Source organism: Clavelina lepadiformis, chromosome 8, assembly GCF_947623445.1.
Source record: "Clavelina lepadiformis chromosome 8, kaClaLepa1.1, whole genome shotgun sequence".
NCBI lineage: Eukaryota > Metazoa > Chordata > Ascidiacea > Aplousobranchia > Clavelinidae > Clavelina > Clavelina lepadiformis.
Genome location: NC_135247.1, coordinates 17884187 through 17904771, shown reverse-complemented (window position 1 = coordinate 17904771; position 20585 = coordinate 17884187). Strand labels below are relative to the sequence as shown.

The 20585-nt window shown below is 36.1% G+C and overlaps 2 protein-coding genes across 3 annotated transcripts; both read right to left on the bottom strand.

Moving 5' to 3' along the window:
- Positions 1–377: 377 nt before the first annotated feature.
- LOC143469013 (coiled-coil domain-containing protein 186-like) lies at positions 378–6525 on the bottom strand. The gene has a single exon (XM_076966526.1). The coding sequence runs from the start codon at positions 4782–4784 to the stop codon at positions 2127–2129; it is 2658 nt and encodes an 885-aa protein (XP_076822641.1). The 5' UTR covers positions 4785–6525; the 3' UTR covers positions 378–2126.
- A 3703-nt stretch (positions 6526–10228) lies between these two features.
- LOC143468169 (uromodulin-like) lies at positions 10229–17082 on the bottom strand. Of its 2 annotated transcripts, none has more exons than XM_076965191.1 (9): positions 16926–17082; positions 15915–15970; positions 15636–15823; positions 14182–14363; positions 13865–13995; positions 13457–13571; positions 10995–11166; positions 10719–10926; positions 10229–10481 (listed from the first exon to the last, which is right to left on the bottom strand). In XM_076965191.1, exons 2-9 carry the CDS (start codon positions 15967–15969, stop codon positions 10306–10308), a joined length of 1227 nt encoding a protein of 408 aa, XP_076821306.1. In that variant the 5' UTR covers position 15970; positions 16926–17082; the 3' UTR covers positions 10229–10305. The 2 variants fall into 2 exon arrangements, with proteins under 2 accessions (XP_076821306.1, XP_076821307.1); XM_076965192.1 differs by having other exon boundaries at positions 16965–17058.
- Between the last annotated feature and the right edge of the window lie 3503 nt (positions 17083–20585).

The following is a 20585-nucleotide window of genomic DNA, read 5'->3' as shown; positions in this document are numbered from 1 at the left end:
TCTATGAAAAAGTATCAACCAGACTTGGAAACAACTGTCACTTGTCAGGCAGTAAGTGTCGAACAATCATGACCTTGTGCTGACCAACTTAACGCAACACATGATGTGACGTTGTAAAATTTTTAAGTTGCATTGACTTGCTTTGCTTAGCGTCACAGTTGAAACTGCCTCGAGTTAGAGAAAAAAACGTGGTTACAGTCCTGAATAAGTCTGTTACCGGGTGGATCTAGAGCGTGATTAGTTATGCATGCAACGATTCGAGAAGTTATTGCTCTCATAGAAATATTCCAGCCATTTGGAACATATTTCGGTGATGATAACATTCTGTTATTGACATAAAGACGCATTCCCCTTTCCAACACGGCAGCACAGACAAGCAAATTTGTCACCAGTTTTAATACATTTCCTCGCAATGAACATACAAATACGCCAAACATTGCACACTTGTATAGCTAAACAACGTAGTAACTAGAAAGAAAAAGTGCATTATTCCATAAACACTAGCACCAAGGTAAAGCAGCAAAGGACAATTAATTTGACATTGAACGGAGAACAAGTTTGACAAAGTTAACCGCTTTGTTTGACATCGTTTTCTCTACCGGCCAACCTAGTCGGACAGGTTGATAAGAAACGCAGCCAATAATCCAACAAATAAGTTCAGACGTGAGCATGCCATCGAATTTATAATTAAGCACAAATCGATACAATTGCGATGGTTCACTTTCTGAGTTAAAAGCTTTAAAGGTTTCTGGGAGTCAGGTAGTCAATACGGGGTCAACCAAGTTTTTTTCAGACGAACACGGTTACGACGCTACTTTAACGTGGAACGACACAAAACGCATTTAGACGTGACGTAAGACGAATCACTGCACAAACAAATGGAATAACAACACGTTTCCTAACACATAGAACGCACAATCGTTTTAGTAATCGTGATTCATTGGTAGTTATTGAATAACCATATAATATAAATAGCTACGGCACATTTAAAGTTGAGTTATTTTTCAAAGTTTCCAAGCTTTCAATAATAATTAACTTAGTAACAAATATGGGAATTGATCACGAAATATTACCAGACCGGTTTCTTAGCAACGCATCAACGTGTTAATGTGTACAATGTGACAGGTTAGTAGGCGGGCCTTGGGGAAGTGAAAAGATTCACACATAAACAAAATACTGACAAAACGCAGATTCATAGACTCTGGGTAAAAGACATATAAATAATATAACAGAAGAATTTTAAAGTAAAATATTTAAGAGAATGGTTCACCATTCGCTAATATAACTGTAAGAAGTCTTGAAGAAAAAGCGAAAAAACCAAAATTATGTTGAGCCTGTAGTAAAATACATATATATGTCTATATTACACTTCACCATACCAACACCTTTGTTCGGTAAAACTGTACTATTTTCAGCATATTATTGAGTGTAATAAGGTAAAAAATAGATAACTACAAACGGTAATTCATTTCTTTCTGAAAATAAATTTTAAGACTGAATATGCATACTTGTGATAAATTTTAAATTTTAGAAAATTTTAAAACTGAATACACAAATATACTCACAATTGTAAATAGCGAACATGAGCACAAATTATTTCACAGTAAAATGTGTCCAACCACACAGATATCTGTCTTGTCCATCAGCACAACACGTCAAACGAGAAATAATAGATTCCCAGAGTAAGAAAACTCACTATCTTAAAAATGCAACAATGTCAAACATCATCACAAGACACGGCCAAAGCAATGCATTTTGCCCTGAACGTTCTTATTTGACAGTAACATAAATTTTATGACTTTTCTTACACAAATCATTATCATTAGACGATGGTTTATTTACTTAAAATTTGAGCCAACAGTGGCTGGGTGTTCTTCGTCAGATTAATTATCAACGCTTTATAGTGGCATGTAATTAGTAAATCATTAGGCTTGGTATAAAAATAAAGACAAATAAGATTCTAATAAATACATACATGTGTTATATACAATTAGAATGAAGTAGAAGTTGTATTTGTTCGTTAAATACAAAATCATGGTTGAAAATAAAATAACTGATGCACCTTTACAGTCCTTAATTAGGCGAGTGCTTCGGCAAGGAAAATGGTCAGGACTCAGGACATAAGGTCAATTTGGTTTAGATTCATGAGAGAGTCTCTCCACCTCTTTACCTAAAACTTCAAGACTTTCTTTCAGTGTAATATTTTTAAGAAGAGTGTCTTCAAGCACAGACTGCATTTTTCGATTGATTTCAATCGACAGTTCGAGGGTTAAACTAGATTTAGATTTATGGCCGTCGTTGACTGGGCGTGGCGGGGCAAGTGCCCCTGATTCTTCCCTCATGATATAATGTAGTATGATGCGTTGTTTCTTTTGAACTGCACCTAGAAGCTGTTGTACATGTTCGGTTAGAAAGTCGATTTTCTCATTCTTCTTTGCGTGAATCTGCTGCAAGCGCACAATGCGTTCTATGAGCAATTGACGATCCAACGAATCTGGGCCAGCAACAGTGGTTTCTGGGATGGCAATTGCTTCGTACGCAACCGTAGCGTTCGAACTACCATTTCCATCTGGAGAACAAGAAGAGAGCTTATCAAGGGAAGTAATGGAGCTTGTTCTGCTCCCAATGCTCCCTCCATCAGCAGTGTGGTTAGGAGCTGAGGACACTGACAATGAATCGACATTATCCATTTTCTTTTTTGCTTGAGTTAGCTGCCTTGTTAGATCTTTTACTGAAGCAGCATTCTTTCTTTTCACTGTACGCATTTCATCCTTTATCTCCTCTAGTTGCAGCAGTAGCTGGCAGATGGTTCTTTCTTTTTCTTCCAGCCTGCTGTTCATGGTAGTTTGAGATTTAAAATGTTCTGAGCTCATGTTTTCTTTAGCAGCCGTCAAATCAGCATGACCTTTTTGTAATTTTTCAATTTGGTCTTTGTTCGTCTCCAGCTGAGAATTTTGGGCAGATAACTTAGAATTAAGATCTTCAATTTGCACTGTAAGTTGCGTGTTTTTAGAAGTTACTTTTTCAGTGAATTCAAGAAGTTCATGTTCCTTGCGTTCTTTCAAAGAAAGATCATTTAAACAAACTTCTTTTGCTTCATCGGCATCATGCAGAGCAGCTTTCAACTTGTTTATGGCTACTTTTAGTTCCTCAGTCTGCAACTCAAGCTCAAAAATATATTGCATTTTTTCATTCATTTCAGAGTTGGTTGCTTTTTGTTTATTAATTACTTCTTCGTAACTGTGCAAAGTTTGTTCATTTTTAAGCCGTTCCTCGTCCAAACATTCCACTTTGGATTTCAAGACTTGGTTTTCTTCAAACACGTCTTTGTGCCTAATTTTTAACAGATTTAACTCTTCATTTCTTTGCTTCAGCAATGAACGACTTTCGTCATTCTCAGCTTCTTTCTCACAGAGCAACTGATTTTTTTCTTTCAATTGAATGTCAAGGGAGTTTGATTTTATTTCCTCTGATTCTTGATAAGTTTTTATCATTCCTTGACAATTCTTTCGAATCTGTTCAGTTTCTTCCTTTGCCTGTTGAATCTCCAGCACCATCTTGTCGCATTTCTCCTTTGTTTCTTTGTGACTATCGATTTCTGATTTTAACTTATTTTGAGCCCACCTCACTTTAATGTTTTGAGAATTGATTTCCTCTTTAAGTTTTTCGATTTCTTTATTCTGAGCACCGCTCTCAGTTTCTTTCTTCTCGTGAGAATTCTTCATTTTTATCATGTCCGCGCGCAACCCTTTGAGTTGCGAAATTGCCTTATCTCTCTCCTTTCCGGCTTCGCGAGCAAACTGCTCAGCTCCATCTTTCCGACGACGAAGATCGAGAAGTTCTTTTTCTCTTCTAGCGTAATTCATTACCGACGCTTGCTTCTCTTTGTCAGCAAGTGCACACTGTTTGTTGAGTTCTTTTATTTTGGTTTCTGAATCTGCATGGAGTCGTGTTATCGTACGTTTTGCAGCAGCATCATGTGAACTTAGCTTTTCCTCTGTCTGCTTCACATTGTGTTTAAGTTCCAAGTTTTGACTTTCAAGCTTTTTGTTTACTTTAACGAGTTCATTTACTTTCTGTTCCAAATTATTGAGGCGCACTTTGGTTTCAGAAACTTTTAGCAAGTTGTTATATTCTGAATGGGCATTTATTTTCTTTATGTGTGACCACATAAACTGTTCCAGTTCGTTCATAACGGGAATGCCTTTGGTTTCTTCATTTACGTTGATTTCTGAACCGTCACCAAATGTTATAGTAAAAGATGGAAGTTCAACATCAGTCATTGCATCATCTTTGTTAAATACTTCAACATCATTGCTTTGGCTTGTTTTGTCATGTGACGTTTGTGATATTGTATGCAATTTGTCTACAACATTCCTATCCTGTGATATTTCAACTCCATTTATCTCAGTCGTCACATTCTCAGATGATGCGACAACATTCTCGGAACAATTTTCTCTCCGATCATTCAGGACATCATTTTCACCACTGGCACAATCTTCATTGTCATGGCTGCTTAAATTACAACTGTCCGTGGAGTCCTCCTCAAACTTTTTCTGACAATTATTGTCAGTTGATCCAGGCGATTGCTCCAAAGTGACTGCGGCAACATCATCTTTATGGAGCTTTATCTGAACAGTGAGTTGACTCAATGAGTCCACCGTTGCTTCGTGGGTAAGCAACATTTTATCCTGGTCCTCAAGATGGTCAACTAAGGTATTATCAGCAACGACACGGTTGTCAGATTCCATCATTCTTAAGCCATGTCCAGGCAAACCAATCATACACTAAGACATTAGGTCACATTACAGGACTAGCCTTCATGGATCAGAACAATGATTTGAACCTATTTAAGCAAAATGTTAGTTATTAAAACAAATGAGAAGTTAAAGCAGAAGTGTGCGACTGAGACAGGCCATGACTTTTTGCACTGCCTACCAAAACTACCACCATAATGGAATAGGTGCATTTGAACTAGAAAATGAGAATTATTTCAAGGGCAATCAGAGTAAAATAAGAGTCATATAATTACTAGCCAGTATATTGCAACTAATGGCCCAAATAGGAAAATCTGTTGTTTTTGAGGGAGAAGTTCAGTACACAAACAAGCAGCAAAAGCATTTAATAAAGCGATGCAAGAATTTGAAAACCCAGTGCACTTTGTAAACATTCCAATCTAGGTATAAAATAAGTTTGATCGGTTTTCAGTTTCGACATATTAGCTCATTCAACTATCATTCATGTTTCAAACATGAATAATGTTCTTTTAATAAAATTAGTGTTTTCTTTGAAAGCAAAGCACTTTGGGTATTTTCTTCTATATTCTAAACACTACCACGGTTCGTAATGGCTCCAAAGACTATTGAACATACCTTTTTTCAGCGAATTATATTGTAACATGAAAGCAACAGACCCTTTCCATATTGTGGCCGCTATTTTTTGGGTGGCAAAAGTTGTTTGATCACCTATAGGTGAAATGAACAGATACTTAACAATAGAAATTGTCGAACCTTTTTGAGTCACTCTGTACATACTTGGCATACTATAGGACCTAGAGCAAGGAACTTAAATTTTGAAAGCCTCGACTCTTTCCTTATTCATTATAAATTGGCATTTAAAAAACAATGCATCTTCTTTGCTTGTTATAAATTGGCGTAAACAAGACGATCAGCATTCACATTAATGAGTCTCATGCACAGATAGCCAAATATTGATTTGTTACTAGGACTAACTGGAAAGTTCGGCTGATTTCAACGAAAAATCATGCGTGCAAAGGTGCAAATTTTGGTGTGATGCCGGACTGCAGAGTATGGCCATTTTCAGCAAGACCTTGGGCGCACCAAACAACCAAAAATGACAAGTGTGGTGCATAAAAATGCTCATGAAAAGCAGCATTGAGAGCGCCTATGCCAAACTCTCAGTCTGGGCGTAAGACTATCACTAGTCACTATGAAATAATACATAAATTACAGAAATTAACAGTTGCTTGGTGTGGGGCAACAAAGACCATGATGACATGCACTGAAGCCTCAATTAGTAATTACTAGTTTATTTATTATACACTGCATGGCTGTCAAACAAACAGCTTTTCTTTGTTTATTGTAATTCAAATCTCGTGCGTGCAGGTGCAACACTTGCCCCTATGGCCATTATGGGGCATTTCGGATTGGAATGCTTGCTAAGTGCGCGAAGTATAATAACTAACTGCGCGTATAATGGCTGTATTATTTCATCTTGTTGCGGGGAGATATCTCACCTAAAAACAGCAAACTTTCCAATCTGGAGATGTCCGACATAGCTACAGAAACTGGGTCTAGTGCATAACCACAGGATGTATTTGCATACTAGACACCAGCAACTCAAATCGTGACGTCATTTGGTTGTGCACTTCTGCACTAGACTCCCCAGAAAATTTTGGCACTGTCCGGCAGTACGTTAAAAATTACTGAAAAATATAGTTCTTTTCGTAAGTTAGCCTGCATTTAGCATTGACTATATGTAACGCTAAAAAGCAGCCGTCACAAATCATAGTCTAACAGCTTTCTTTGTCCACCATATTTATTTCACCATATATATTTAATGCTACTTTTACAGAACTCCAGTTTTCACTCAAAACAAATTTCATTATTGTCGTCACACATGACTGCGAGTAACCGTGACAAAACGAAAACGTCACGTGGAAATTATTTTTGAAATGATCGGGTAGTAGATTGGGATAGTAAGCGTTGAAAATTAAATATTAACAAAAAAAGCAAGACACTGAAGTTTTAACTTATTTATTAAAATTAATGACGGTGAATTTTTTTGAGTAGTTTTGTTACTTCAAATAGGAAAAAATAAGTCGATTGCATTAAACCACCTATCAATGAAATGACTTCAAGCATATTTTTTTTTGCAGTCAAAAACTTTCATCATGAAAGTTGGCAGGTTTGGTTTCGATTCGAACTTGCACGAATCTCAAAACTTATTAATCGTATTCTGACGAATCCAAATCTTTTACTTCTATTCGTTATGCTACTAGTACAGTTGCATAAAATGACTAATTCGTGTGTAATACAGTGCACATATTGGTCTGTAGTCATACATTAACCCTTAAGAAATGGGGTGGACCAAGGATAAACCCTTTTAAATTTAGGCTACGTTTGTCGTACAATTATTTAACATGCTATAACAACATTATCAACATATACTAAGCCTATTATAAATTTGGACTGGTAAATACAAACATATTGTACATGAACAGAAAAAATATTAAATGTGTGAAGAACATCTTCAACTAGCTTTTTCTGTATTGGGCATTGTTACATTTTTATGGGCATTGTTACATTGGATAATAACCATCACAAGTCCGTTCTAATTTACTTCAGGTTTATCATTGATATCGGATAATAGACAGTAAATGTTAAGCCACATGCTATTGATTAAAATCATCGTATCATCCCCGTTATAGATCATTCTTTTCTATTTGGTGATTTCTTCTCCAAACATCGTCAGTATTGAATAATTGAATTGATTTATTTGGTTAAAACCTTGTGGTCACCGAATGACTTTTGTTTATCTTCTGTCTGACGTAATTTCTTCTTTTCCGTTTTTACCACCTATTCACCTATTTTTTCCGACCAATTTGTGTTTTTATGCTAATAAAAGAACTTAAGCTAATTGAGATAGACTCGCACTACACTTATTAGCATAAAAAGATTAATTTTTTTGGAAACCGTAACATCTGTCTTTTATCAGAGTGATGACAAATGGCAGAACAACCAGTGCTACAAACGGTACAAGCAGGAAAAAACGTTCAACATTTAACAGATGTGACCTGGACAGGGCGTGAAAGCGACAAAAGGTGTGATTAGTGACAACAATGAGCGACAAAAATAGTAAAATCATGTGTTGGTCCGTAGGGCAGCTGGACAATAACCGGGTTAGTTTAATTATCGACTTGTAGCCTAAGAGAAAGAATGACATTTTCAAAACTACAGCTTGTCAAAGGATGACGGATGCTTTTTAAATGCTTTTCAATTAAAACATCAATGATATGCTCTTGTAGTCGATTGCGAAGCATCTCATTTGGTCAATTTTGAAACAGTCGCTCATTTTGTTGTGATTTAGACCAGCCTACGTGCAGTGACTTTTTTCAATTAGTGGATGTCTTTAATAACTGCTGATGTGTGATGTTAATATTGTTCATACACTCTTTTTGATGCTGTGTGATACAATACTCTATCAGCCAATGTTGGTTATTGTTTGTGTTGCTTGTATTCAAAAATCCTATTGCATTTTGTCACTCATTGCTGTTTTGTATTGTCACTGTCTTTATTACTAATTTCGATGTCTCTGTTAAGGATTTTCACAATGTTGAATTCCTATTAATATCTGTCAAGCGCTTTTTAGCGTTGCTGAAAAGTATTCCAGCAGTAGTTTAGAAATGAACTTTTTCGTCGCTATATGAAAAAAATCATAAAAATTTCATGGTTGTAATATTATCAAACAATACTAGAGAAATCTCAAAAGAGAAAACTACAGCAATCTCTTTTTTGCAAATTTTGATACGAATACTAAAAAAGGAAAATTTTCTTGCTATATTCTTTTCAGCAAAGATCACTAGGTGGTAGTATATGTCAAAGCATTGATTAGAATTTATGCACGAAGAAGTTGCATGGTTTCGCACAGAGTGGTTGATGATTTGGCAACACGTTCCTGATCATGTGAGAAATCACGTGATTGTTTATCCTAAAATCGTCAATGACAATCTTTCATGAACCTTGCTACCACAATATCTTAATAAACACTATAAATACGTTACGGAAATTTATGAAGGCTTTTTAATCACCATGTTCACTTGTGTTATAAATAAATTTGCTAGAAAGTATTTGTATGTTGTTGAACTGGTACATTTAAGGTCATTCTAGTTTGTCAACCTTAAGTTATTACAATCTGTGAGGTTGTATAATATCGGTTACAACCTAATGGCCACTTGCAACTCAGTTGACTAAGTCTTTATTAAAATTATAAAGGTATAATTGAACAATAGAAATTTTGTGACGTTTTCAATTTTTATTCAGGAATTCTTCTTTAGTCACAGAAAATAAAGCTTAAGCTTTTTACGATAATTAGATTTTAGTTTACAGTACTTATAAGTTATATCTTTTCAAAATGACATGATGCAATGTTATGTTGGCCATCTGATATAAGATTGCTAAACTATAACTTCAGCATTTTGTTGAACGATATAATTAGATGATTAAAACTATTCATTAAATATACTATGGTTGCCACCAGGCATAATAATCATCAAATATATGGCTCAATTGGTGAAAAACAAAACTTGATTTTCTATTTCTGAACTTTATTCTATGAAACGTCGGCAGAAAATAAAGTTCTGTATTTCACTAGTTGAGATTTATGTTTGATAATTATTTGTTAAATGTTAGGTAAAGTATACGGTAATTTTTTCTGCCAAGCCGACTGATTAAGTGAATAGTTACACAATTACCAGACTAATTACACAAATGAATATCTGGTCTGTTTTCCACTAAAAAGGATGGGATGCTACGTTACAGCAGACATATTTTGTTGGATACTAGTACGGATTTTTGTAATATTTGTAGTTTTGAAGCTGTGTAAGTTATGAGTTGAAAGAGTATATGACCTATGAGCATCAGACAAATTGCATAAAAATGCAAGTGGTAAAACAGCTTGTCACAAAAGTCGACTTGCCCGGGATAGTGTATCCAGACAAAGCTCACTGAATTGGTTAAATATGTCTTAGTAGACAGCGCTTGAAGGATTTCGTTTGACCACAGCACATTACTTGCCCTAAGGCGTATGAAGAAATTCTTGCGTAATAATTCACGCCGTATGCTTCGCAACTTCGATAACCGAAGCTATTGCTTAAAATTTATTTCGAAGAACCCGCAGAGTTTTTGCAACCAATTTTGTTTATTACAAAACTCGCGAAAGCATTACACGTTGTAAGGTTAAAACACAAACAAGTTTCGCTGCTGCAACCTTCTTTAACCTAATGCGTCTTCAACGTACAAAATTTTAACATATCATATACTGAAGATACGTGGCGTTAACCTTTGTACATTTTATTCAATTATCGAATGGTGTTGACATTTTCAATTTTCGTAGCAATCGCGCAGTAGCGCAGCTCGACTGACCATAAAGTTTACATGATCAAATTTTCTAAACGTAACTTTCTCACAAGTAGCCCACAATCTTTAAATTATGTAAACACGATTATTTATTATACAATGAAGGACATAAGGGGTTAGAAACGTTTTACACAGAGTTTTTCCTCCATCAAGGAGTATAAGCTTTATTGGGCATCCCTGCCAAGTCCACACCGGAATTTGCTGGTCGTAGGCGCATGCGCGCTATGACAGCAACCAGTGCCAAAGCGACGCATATTAGAGCCAGACCACCAAGTACACCGAGCACCGCAATCACTGCTGGACTCCAAGATCCGGTGCGAGCATCTACATTAAAGTAAACTGGATGAGATACAGCTCATTAAAAGAAGTTGCCAGACCGTATAGGTATTAATAAAGGAAAAGAAACGGGTGTCAGGCTGAGAATGCTTTCGGGCGCCTACCACCTGCAATTCTTCAACAAATCGTTCAATGCTGAAGTGCTGCTGATGGTAACGCACACAAAGCTGTCAACATTCAGTAAGATGCTCGAGTCTGTCCGCCTCTATCAACACAAAACCTCACCTGTTTTTGACGGTTGCTTCACTACAAACGGGTTACTGCCAGGTTCAACGTCCACGTAAGTTGTCTTGGTGTCATTTGTGGAAATTTCAGTGACTCTTAAGCGAGTGAAGGGACCCAAACTGATGATATGTTGTTCGCCAGTGAAGTCATCAGGACCCCAGAACGATCCAGCTTCACCCAAAGCACGGCGTCTTCTTCTGGCGCAAGTCTGCAGAAAACACACCACAATCAGTCAATGTCATTCCACACATACCTGGGAGAGTCAAGGCTACCAACCGGTTCGCATTGCTTGTTAATGCACAGCTGGAGGTCGCAGTGAAGCCAAACATTGTCGTGCGCTTCGTCATCGCCGACGAATTTGAAGACCGGGCTGTTCCACATGGCCTGGTGTCCGATTCCATTCTGTGTGACACGGACGGCTCCGTCGGCAGCAGAGGCGACGGAACATCTGCAAAATACATATAAGATACATATTCAGATCATACTTAATAGGCATTCTAAACAATAAAACTTAGCTGTCGCTATGGATACTATCAAAAGACAACGGAACTTGGCGCACACGGCTTGTTACCTTTGAGTGGACTAACTTCCAACTGCCTGGTGCCCTTCTGAACCAACAACAAGCTCTAAGTATGAAGTGCCACGTTGCATTTTTTCGAGTTAGCAGAGAAAAGTGGCTGTACGCCTTACAGCCAATCTAGCAATGAAGATCTAACTTCCTCAGAGAGACACATATTTTACTTGCAACGCTTTTTTTCACCTCACTTTTGCCAAAGAACAGAAAAAAGAAGTAGAAAGAAACAGAAAGGAGAACGATCGCTCATCTCGCTCCGGGCGAATTACAAAATAACGCCGCTTCGACGTTGTAATTATTCGTTTGTCCCGCTAATTATGAAGTCATAATGCTACAAGAAAATTCGGAAAGGGCGCGTCGATGTCTAAGATCAACTAAGAACAAGCAAGCTGCCAATGCCCCAGGCTGCAACGGTTTTCGCGAACTGGCAAAAATCTCGCTTCTTATTATTTTCTTTATAATGTAGTGATTCGTCTTTATCAGGTGTGTCAAGGCTAATACGTGTGTTTTGGTGATAGCCCCAGGCCCAAGTTGAAAAAACAAGTCGAATTTTGATCTAAATAAGGAATTGAAAACGTCCGTGTCAAACAATAGCGCGAATAACGCAATTTTTATACAATGGAATATTTATTATCCTGAAGTTCACGTATGTGGTTTTGAAGTGGTCGTTATAGGATTTCTATGGACAGCATACAAAAAATTGACCACAAACTTTCGTCCAAGTTCAATGGATCTATATTTAATGACCTTGTCCGCCAAGACAATAAAAATATTGTTAAAGGCAAGTTTTGTTAACTTGTATAAAATCTTCTAACAATAAACGCCAATGGTATACCGCATTGAAACCAGGTGCACATACTTGTAGCAGATGTTATAAACTATTTGTCAAAAGGTCTCCAAATTTAGGTTCTAAATAGCTACCGGAGTATAAAAAGTTAACTATGTAACAAATCACACTTAACATGCGCAGTCCTCGTCAAAGTGTAGTACTTTTAGTGTAATGTTGGTAGTGCTTGTAGTGTTGGTTACAACAGTCAAGAAAGATTAAAATATTCGAAGCCAACGCTCGTACCTGAACGCGTAATTACCGCCAAGTTTAACCGTTTTAAGCCGAGATTAATGGCGTCATGGTTTTAATTAAAACGCCTCGGGGACACAAGAAAATTCAACTTAAGCAAAACGAAATATTTCGTTGTCTTATGACATTGGCATTCTTCTTAAACTATAAACCACGTTTTTTGGTCTCGAAAAGTGCTAGATGACCTTGCTGGATATCTTAGAATCCGATAAATTGCATTTTTAAATCACTTTATTTGTCAAATGCTTCCTAAATCTCGGAGTAAATCATCATTCATTGGTAAATTTGTTTGTAGTTATTGGATGTTTAGCAATGTACGAAAACAGGAATAAAATCTATGGCGGTTCACAAAACTTTGTCTTCCTTTCTTATCGTGAAATCACTCCTTCCAAATCATACGTGTAAATATAAATTTCGTCAACAAACCGGTTACCGCAAAAGTACAGCGTTATGACGTCATAAAAAGCTTAACAAAAACCGATTGACGCACGAGGTTCGTACGTCACCATGTTATAGTGGTGTCGCCGATGGAAATTTATTTCTTTTGCGTAAGTATAATTTAGTTGAAATTTGCTGTTTTAAAGATGAAGATGCTTTCTTATCACTGCCACGGTATCAAAGAACAAGGAAGATCGTTCATCATACAACGGCGTTATGTCACTGTTATAGACACACAAAAGATATCGAAAGTCAGAAATGAACCAATACTGCCAATATCACAGAAAGGCGTAATTGTGCGATGCACGATATATTTTTTATCGGTTTTTCTCTTATCTGTCTTCTGCAGATCAAGTTACTGTGGTGGGTTTCATAGTGCTCTCTTGCGCCCCTTAGCGGACAATGTTTTGCGGGGTAAAAAACGAGATCGGTGAAGTACTTGCACTTTTGTTTTTAATATGCTCTGTCGCTTGCTGTCTAAACGACTGTTTTATGACAGCCTTTTGTTTTAGTTAAAATGAATCATATCATGTATAACACTACTTAAAAAAGGATAACCTATGACTGGTTGTTCTATAGTTGTGTGGCGCTTAGGAGCTTCTATTACAGTTTATTTTGTTCAGCAAATAGAGAATTTCAGCGGCTCACCCTTCTTCGACCAAAGGATATTTGGGGCTGGCTGATGGATCACTTGAAATAGTTCCCCAACATTCTTGGACAAGGAGATAAATGTCACTGCTGGCCTGGTCAATAAGTGTGACGCCTGAAATAGTCGAAATCGTTTAGAAAAACTTACAAAACACGCCCGTTTATTTTATTTTCTGAAATTCGAATTTTGTTCAGCCGTTTACTAAGTTACATCTCGTGTTAGGCATGTAATGTTCTACGTGTGCTTTGTATATTATTATACAAAGCAGCATTAGCTAAACACTGTAAGATCTGTATAATAAAGTTAACAAACATTCTTCATTCGAATCCATTACGAGACTTTATTAAACTTCTTTTTAACAAAATATTTTTTATTGAACTTTAGACTCGACGCCACCTACCACCTACCAATGTATAAAACGTCGTCTGGCTCCATTGACGGTGGTCTCAAATATGGCGTTCGATATGTGTTGTCTGTGTAAATGGCCATTGCTGCTTGGAATTCCCCTATTCCGAAAGCGTCTGGAATTTTGATAGGTCTAAGAGTATGAAAGAAAGGATTAGAGTAGCAAATAATAAGAACTTATTTCAAATAAAAGACCATAAATAGCTTATACTTGATTTTATATCCGTTTGACTTATGCTGCTATACATAAATCTATATTTTCTAAAAACTCAATTAGGTGCGTATGTGCACTTACAGGTTAAGCACTTAGCCTACTCACACAATAGTGATGTTTGGGATGAACATAACGCTAACGTTTAGGTCGATTCGGTACGTGCAGGAAATGCGGGCACTAAGCACATTTGGGTTATCTCTGGAACCAACTACTACACCGTAGGGGTAAGTGGGACCAGTATCGACGGTAGAAATCGAGTTTGTGAATTCCACATGGGTGTCGTTAGCCTATCAAAACAAAAACGATAATCAGTAGAAAGCACATACCTCAAAAGTGCCATTACTGGCTAAACGGAGAAGAAAATATACACGCTAGATGCCGCTAGCGATCTTCTAAGTTTGATTGACATTAATGCTAACACTGTAATTGATATGATTGAAGAAATTTCACTGTCGTAGCCTAGATAAGTTAGTTATCCATATACAGTGGTAAATTCTAAGCAGACCTACAAAATTTTTTACATCACGATTCGTCTGTGCCTGATGTATTGTCAAAACAATTGACAAAGGACTATTTCGCATCTTGTTGTAAAGTCAATTAGGTCTAATAACCAGACATTTTATACAAAATATATTTCAGAACGACACTGCACTTAGCCTATAAATTATTGAAAAACAGCTTCGATGCATATTTGATGAAGCCGTTTCACTTTACAAAGGCACGGCCATGAGATACGGCCGGCAAAGTTACACACGTCTGCATATTGGAAGAAACCGATACATTTAACGATTGAAAACATTCTTCATTGCGTGGTTTGATGAATTTTTACAGAAAATATCTTGTATTATTTGAAGCCAATGTAATATGTAAAGTTATATTTTCAAAAGATGATCGTTCAATTTAACCCAAAGCTGATATACCCAGGACATTTCAATTCAAACACAATTCAACCAACGGACGTTGATTGGATCTTTCTGGGTTTAATCATCCGTGGCTCACACACGGACCGTAGATTGAATTAACATGGAATTATTCTCAGAAATAATCTAACTAACATAAATGAGATTTCTTTTCGTTACAGGCATTTTTTCACATGCATTGCTAACATAAATTACTCAAAAGATCATATCTTTTAACTACAATACCTGTTGTAGCCTACACATTTATATTTTCAAATTTGTCGGGATCTGTTGTTTGCCACTGCACTCAATGACGTAACAATAACTTGCTGACAACATGTTACCGGTTATGGAAAAATATCGAAATACTGTACAAGGATTACCAATACCAACTAGCTCACAGTATTAATTATGTTTTAAGCTTAAAAGGCCGTTAGATTCAAGGCAGTTTGATAGTCAAAGCAGTGAAAATGACTGAGTTTTAACGAGGTGTATCGAAAATTGCAGATCTGGTTGCAAATCTTTAGTCAAAATAAAATAGAAAGATTGTGAAACCTTAGGCTAGGTCTACGAACGGTAAAATCAACATTATAAAACTCAAGGCTGCACACGTTATTACGCTAGGGCTAGGATTGCTATAGATATTATGTTATAGCTTACAATGAAATGAGTCCCGCACGAGCTTAATGGAGATATGGTCCTCAAGAAGAAGTCATTGTCTTCATCTGTGAACTCACAGGACCTGTCATTCATGTGGACATCGGACATTTCAAAGCCAGCAGTCTCTACAATTTCTTTCTGAATTTTGGCAGTAATCGCGTTCTGTCCGCACATCACTTGTACGGCATCTGTTGGATATCGGTAAGGCGTTTTAGGTTACCTTTAGGTTTAAGTATACAGTATGAAAGTTTCATAAGCAATCGGTGACACTTGACTCACCCTGTGCAAATACACTTGTCGTTAGGAAGCCTAGCAGCAAAATTATCGTCTTCATTCTGCAAAATATTTTACCTTAATTATGGTGGTGCATCAAGTATAAGAAAATTTTAAATATCAATGAAAAATATTAAAAAGTTAATATTGGTTAATACTGATAACTTTAGACTCAAACTTTAATATGCTTTTGATTTTAGATTACACCACAAGCGTTCACTTGAGTTGTGGTGTTTTAGTAATTGCGAAGTATTGTTTGAAATGCCAGGCAAAATAAAGAAAAGCTGTTTTTAATGTTGTGCATTTCAGCTTATTGAATACATACTAGCCGTCTTATTGTGATGGTTCAATGCGAAAAATGTGACATTAAAATGGTCACTGGATTGTTATTAACTACATTAAATAGTATTCTTTAGGGCACGTCCATCACTGACAGTCGTAAATACAATAGAGTATAGAGTATTAACAAAATGGCAAATTATGTCACCGACAAACACAAGTTCACGGTCAAATTCGCTCAAACTGCTATTGGGCTTCTTTGCGAGTGCCATTTCGATGGTCAAATATGCAGTTCAATTAGATGCGGTCATCAAGTTATTACAAAGGAAATATCTCTGTATCTAGCGTCTTCAATTACCCATACAAAACCGGTTTTTTGTTATGATAACACTTGCAAAATATGTTAACTGTATAACTAGTTCGATAACTAGTTGGATAGTTGGACTTCGACATTTTGAACAAAAGAAACCAACAATTTATAAAACTAACTAATTATTAAAATGTTTTACGGCGACCAATAATTGCCTTTTGCGAGTATATTTCACTTTGACTTTTGCGGGTATATTTGACTTGATTACTTGACAAGGTTTAGTTGCAATATAAAATTTACCGACAAAATTTCAAACAACGTCGAATATATTTTCTTGACATTATGATCAAAATCAGTGAACTGAAATATACACCGACTCTATACGAAAAATAATTGTTTAACAATAAATAACTTAAAAATGTATTTGCCTTGTTTATAATTTTGAACTGAAAATGGAATCTAGAAACCTTTTCCTCTTCGACTTAGGGCTTCGACTTCGGCTTGCAAGTGAGGCCAGTTAATACAAGCCTTTGATTGTATATTGGCTTAGTTCAGCTGAAACAAAAAGGTTAATAATCAAAATAAACGTTAACTTGATGAACACTGATCTTTCTAACGCTTTTTCTAAAGTTGTCAATATCATATCTGCCAAGTTTAAAGCTCTACATATTACTGTACTGGTTTAGTGTTTTCCGAGTATTTAATCGCTTTGTCGGAAAGACTTTCTAAACCGAAGATCCTGCAAAAAATACTGACGGCAATGAACCGCCATAACAACTTGTATATGATCCCTGAAGACCAAGACAGCAGTCTAACAGCTTGTTTTAGAAACACTCCTTTTACTGTCCTGCTATGCTGGTATTTGCATGTCTTTCAAACTGTCAATAACGTTTTTCGACGAACCACCCAAGATTTATTTCGAATAGATTTTTCCGCCCTACTCTGTTTATTGTCTGTGCTGGATTATCTGTACCAAGTGCTAGGTATAGTTTAGAACAACGACGTGTTTATTCCGAAAGCTTTGTTCGTTGATATTTGAGTGAAATTTGCCGTCGCTAACTGATTATGTCGTCAGAAATGTCGTGGGTGTTAATTTTGACGTCATAATTGAAAGAAAACGTCACGACTTTTAAGGTATAATACAAATTTACGAAATTTGATTAGGCTTGGCGTCTTTGAAAGCGCTTGGACGAAGTAAAGCCATTTAAGGAGGATAATTAGTTAATTACACAAACAACGACGAGCATAATTGTGAGATTACAAACAGTAATTATGACGTTTTAATTGCCATTATGACACTGATATTAAACGCTATCTACTGGAAATCTTTAGACATCTTCGGGTTGAAACAAGGTATAACAACATCATTTCATTAAAATATTTACCTAAAAAGCTTTTATTTCTAACGTTTCACTGGCACCGACAGCTTATTGCCGATAGCGGCCGTTTATCCAACGTATTAACAATGCGAACAATTTTACGCCGATCCATTATTACGTGGGGATTGTCAGCACCGCTCATCGTAAACCGTTGCCTGTTACTTATTTCAACCGTGGATGTTCTTTGTTATGTCATACTGAGAAACACTATGACATCATGTTAAAAAACTGTCCATCGTAAATTAGACCGTTTCTTTCGGCGTGAAAGCATCATTTGTTGAAGGTTGTAAAAAGCGACAGAATTTATGTGATTTGTTGTGTAGGTTGTAACGGTGTTTGATGAATAAGGAAATCGTCAATCACATTTCAAATTGTTGCCAACATTAATTAATTTAAGTTGAATTACATCTATGGATTTGTAAATGGCGATTTGTAAAAACCACCGACTAAAAGTAAACTCTAATGCTTGTATTTTTTTTACAACAAAAGCGCCTTTGCTTAAAATGACCTATAAAAATGTAATTTTTGTTTAAGTAAAATTTCAAAACATTGATCTTGAGAAATTGTTCTTATGTTTATTTGCATGCGAGCTGAGTTTGATTTAAACCAAATAAAATAAGCATAAACAATTTCAAATAATTACTGGAATCAAATTTAACACCTATTCATAATCGAAAACAAAAACCCTGTTTTTTGACAACTCGTTTTCCATTTTACTTCTCAGGCAATCTGTCTTTCATAAACTCTATAACCTGCAACGGGTTTGCGGCGGTTCCACTTGTTTTCTGCCTCCACCGCGTTAACCAGTTTCCGCCTCTGACTCATGAGTAATTGCAACGCGGGGAAATAAATGCTTATGCGTTTTAATCACGTGATCCACTGCCCGGAGGCCCTCGGGAGAGAAACTTAAATTTCTTATTCAACGATGAGCACAACGAGCACTTGTTGCTAGGCGACATACCACGCTTTTCTATAATGAATTATGTCGTTTAATTTTGTATAACATTAAAAATTATTGTATAATGCCAAATTAGGAATTACCGTCGATCGCAAGCTTTATACGCCAAGAAGTGCATAAATATTTAATGGGCTGCATATTGGTGTTTCCTTTCAAGGTATTCCTATAGAGTTGTGGTGACTCTCCTTAATTCAATGACTCACAAATAACATTGAAACCGAAGTCATTTTATAACATTTACACCAGCAACTGGCGTCGATGAAACTCGAGATAACTTCAAAGAAGTATCAAAAGACATTTTATATATTGCGGTAATGAATTTTTGGAAAAGGTTTTATAGGTTTTCTACAAACCGAAAGACGAGTTTATACACTACCTGATCGAAATGTCTCGTACAATATTACTTATGGCGTTGTTTAACCAAACGCTGTTTTACGATAACAAACCAAAAATCATACGTTGTTACTGCACGAACCTTTGTCCATAACAGATTTATAAATTTATGAAATGTCCGAGTATATAAGACTACGACATAAAATGATATAAAAATAAATAAAGTTTATGAAAGACAACATTGAAGTTGAAGATGTATTTAAGGATTAGGTGTTATTTGTGATTATGACATAGTGAGCTCACAAATTATCCCTTTGTCTTTCAATATTTCGCAACACGTCAAGTTCTTATTAGTAAAGCTTGTTTGATTTATAAATTTCTCAACCGTGTTAAATATTCGATTAACACCTTAGTTTGTATTAACTTAATTAATTAACTAATCAATTAATGACTTAGTTAGTATTGCTTCATATTTATAATATGGACTGGGCGTGTTGTAATGGACGTTATAAACGCACTGGCATTGGATGCCATGAGAAAGTTTTACGCGTATAAATATTTGAGCTTTTAAATGGCAGCTTCTCTAAATAAGATGTTTACATATCGGAGGTCAGTTGGGTGGCATCTTAGGTTTACTAATTAATGTAACTCTTACTTGCGCGCATATACCTTCATCCAAATAAAGTCCACATCATTTAACAAACGATGTCTCAGTCCTATTTCAACTACAGCAGCACTGAAAATGTAAGTGCGGCTAGTGTTGCCATTTCATAAGCTTTGATGCCGTGGTTGTGTTCATTGACTAATTACATCACTTTCAAGATCGTCGCCAAACATTTACGCATTTTGTGTAAAAAGTTTACTAAAATTCTAATCTGTGATTTCATTTCGCAAAAGTTTTCAATAAGTGATATGACGTCATTGTGTGGTGAAGCTTGCTTTTGGCAGATCAATGAAAGACTGATAATAATTTTTAATTCAAATTTCTACATTCCAAATAAAGTTAAGTGACTGCTTGAAATGACAGTGCTGTGTGGGATAATTGACGTCATTAAATGACGGCAATAGATAAGCCAAGTCCGTCGAAGGCCGCCCTCGCATCTTCAAAATTAAATTTAAATATCTCTCTCCATCGACAACTTAGTTTATTGCAATTCATCCGGCACCTCTTAATTTCCTTTCGGTCATCTACTTTCGGATGCGCAGCAACTACGAGGTGGAGGTTTTAGTGCATTTTTTATAGAAATTAATCCGATTAAGAAGCCACTTAAATTAATACTGTCATTGTCTCTGTAAGGAAAAGGAATAACTTCTATTTTCTTTTTGTTCAGATCATTTCAAATTTACTGTAAAGTTTGGTTGTTTTCTATAGTTAAAAAGCGTTTTTACCACATATATGCTCTGGAAAGGTCAAGATT

Excerpts from the sequence above, each read along its gene's own strand:
- LOC143469013 (XM_076966526.1), bottom strand. The coding sequence starts at position 4,784 with ATGATTGGTTTGCCTGGACATGGCTTAAGAATGATGGAATCTGACAAC.
- LOC143468169 (XM_076965191.1), bottom strand. The coding sequence starts at position 15,969 with ATGAAGACGATAATTTTGCTGCTAGGCTTCCTAACGACAAGTGTATTT. Across the intron at positions 15,824-15,914 it reads GACAAGTGTATTTGCACAGG|ATGCCGTACAAGTGATGTGC; the intron begins GTGAGTCAAGTG and ends GATATCCAACAG. Across the intron at positions 14,364-15,635 it reads CGTGCGGGACTCATTTCATT|GCTAACGACACCCATGTGGA; the intron begins GTAAGCTATAAC and ends TTGTTTTGATAG.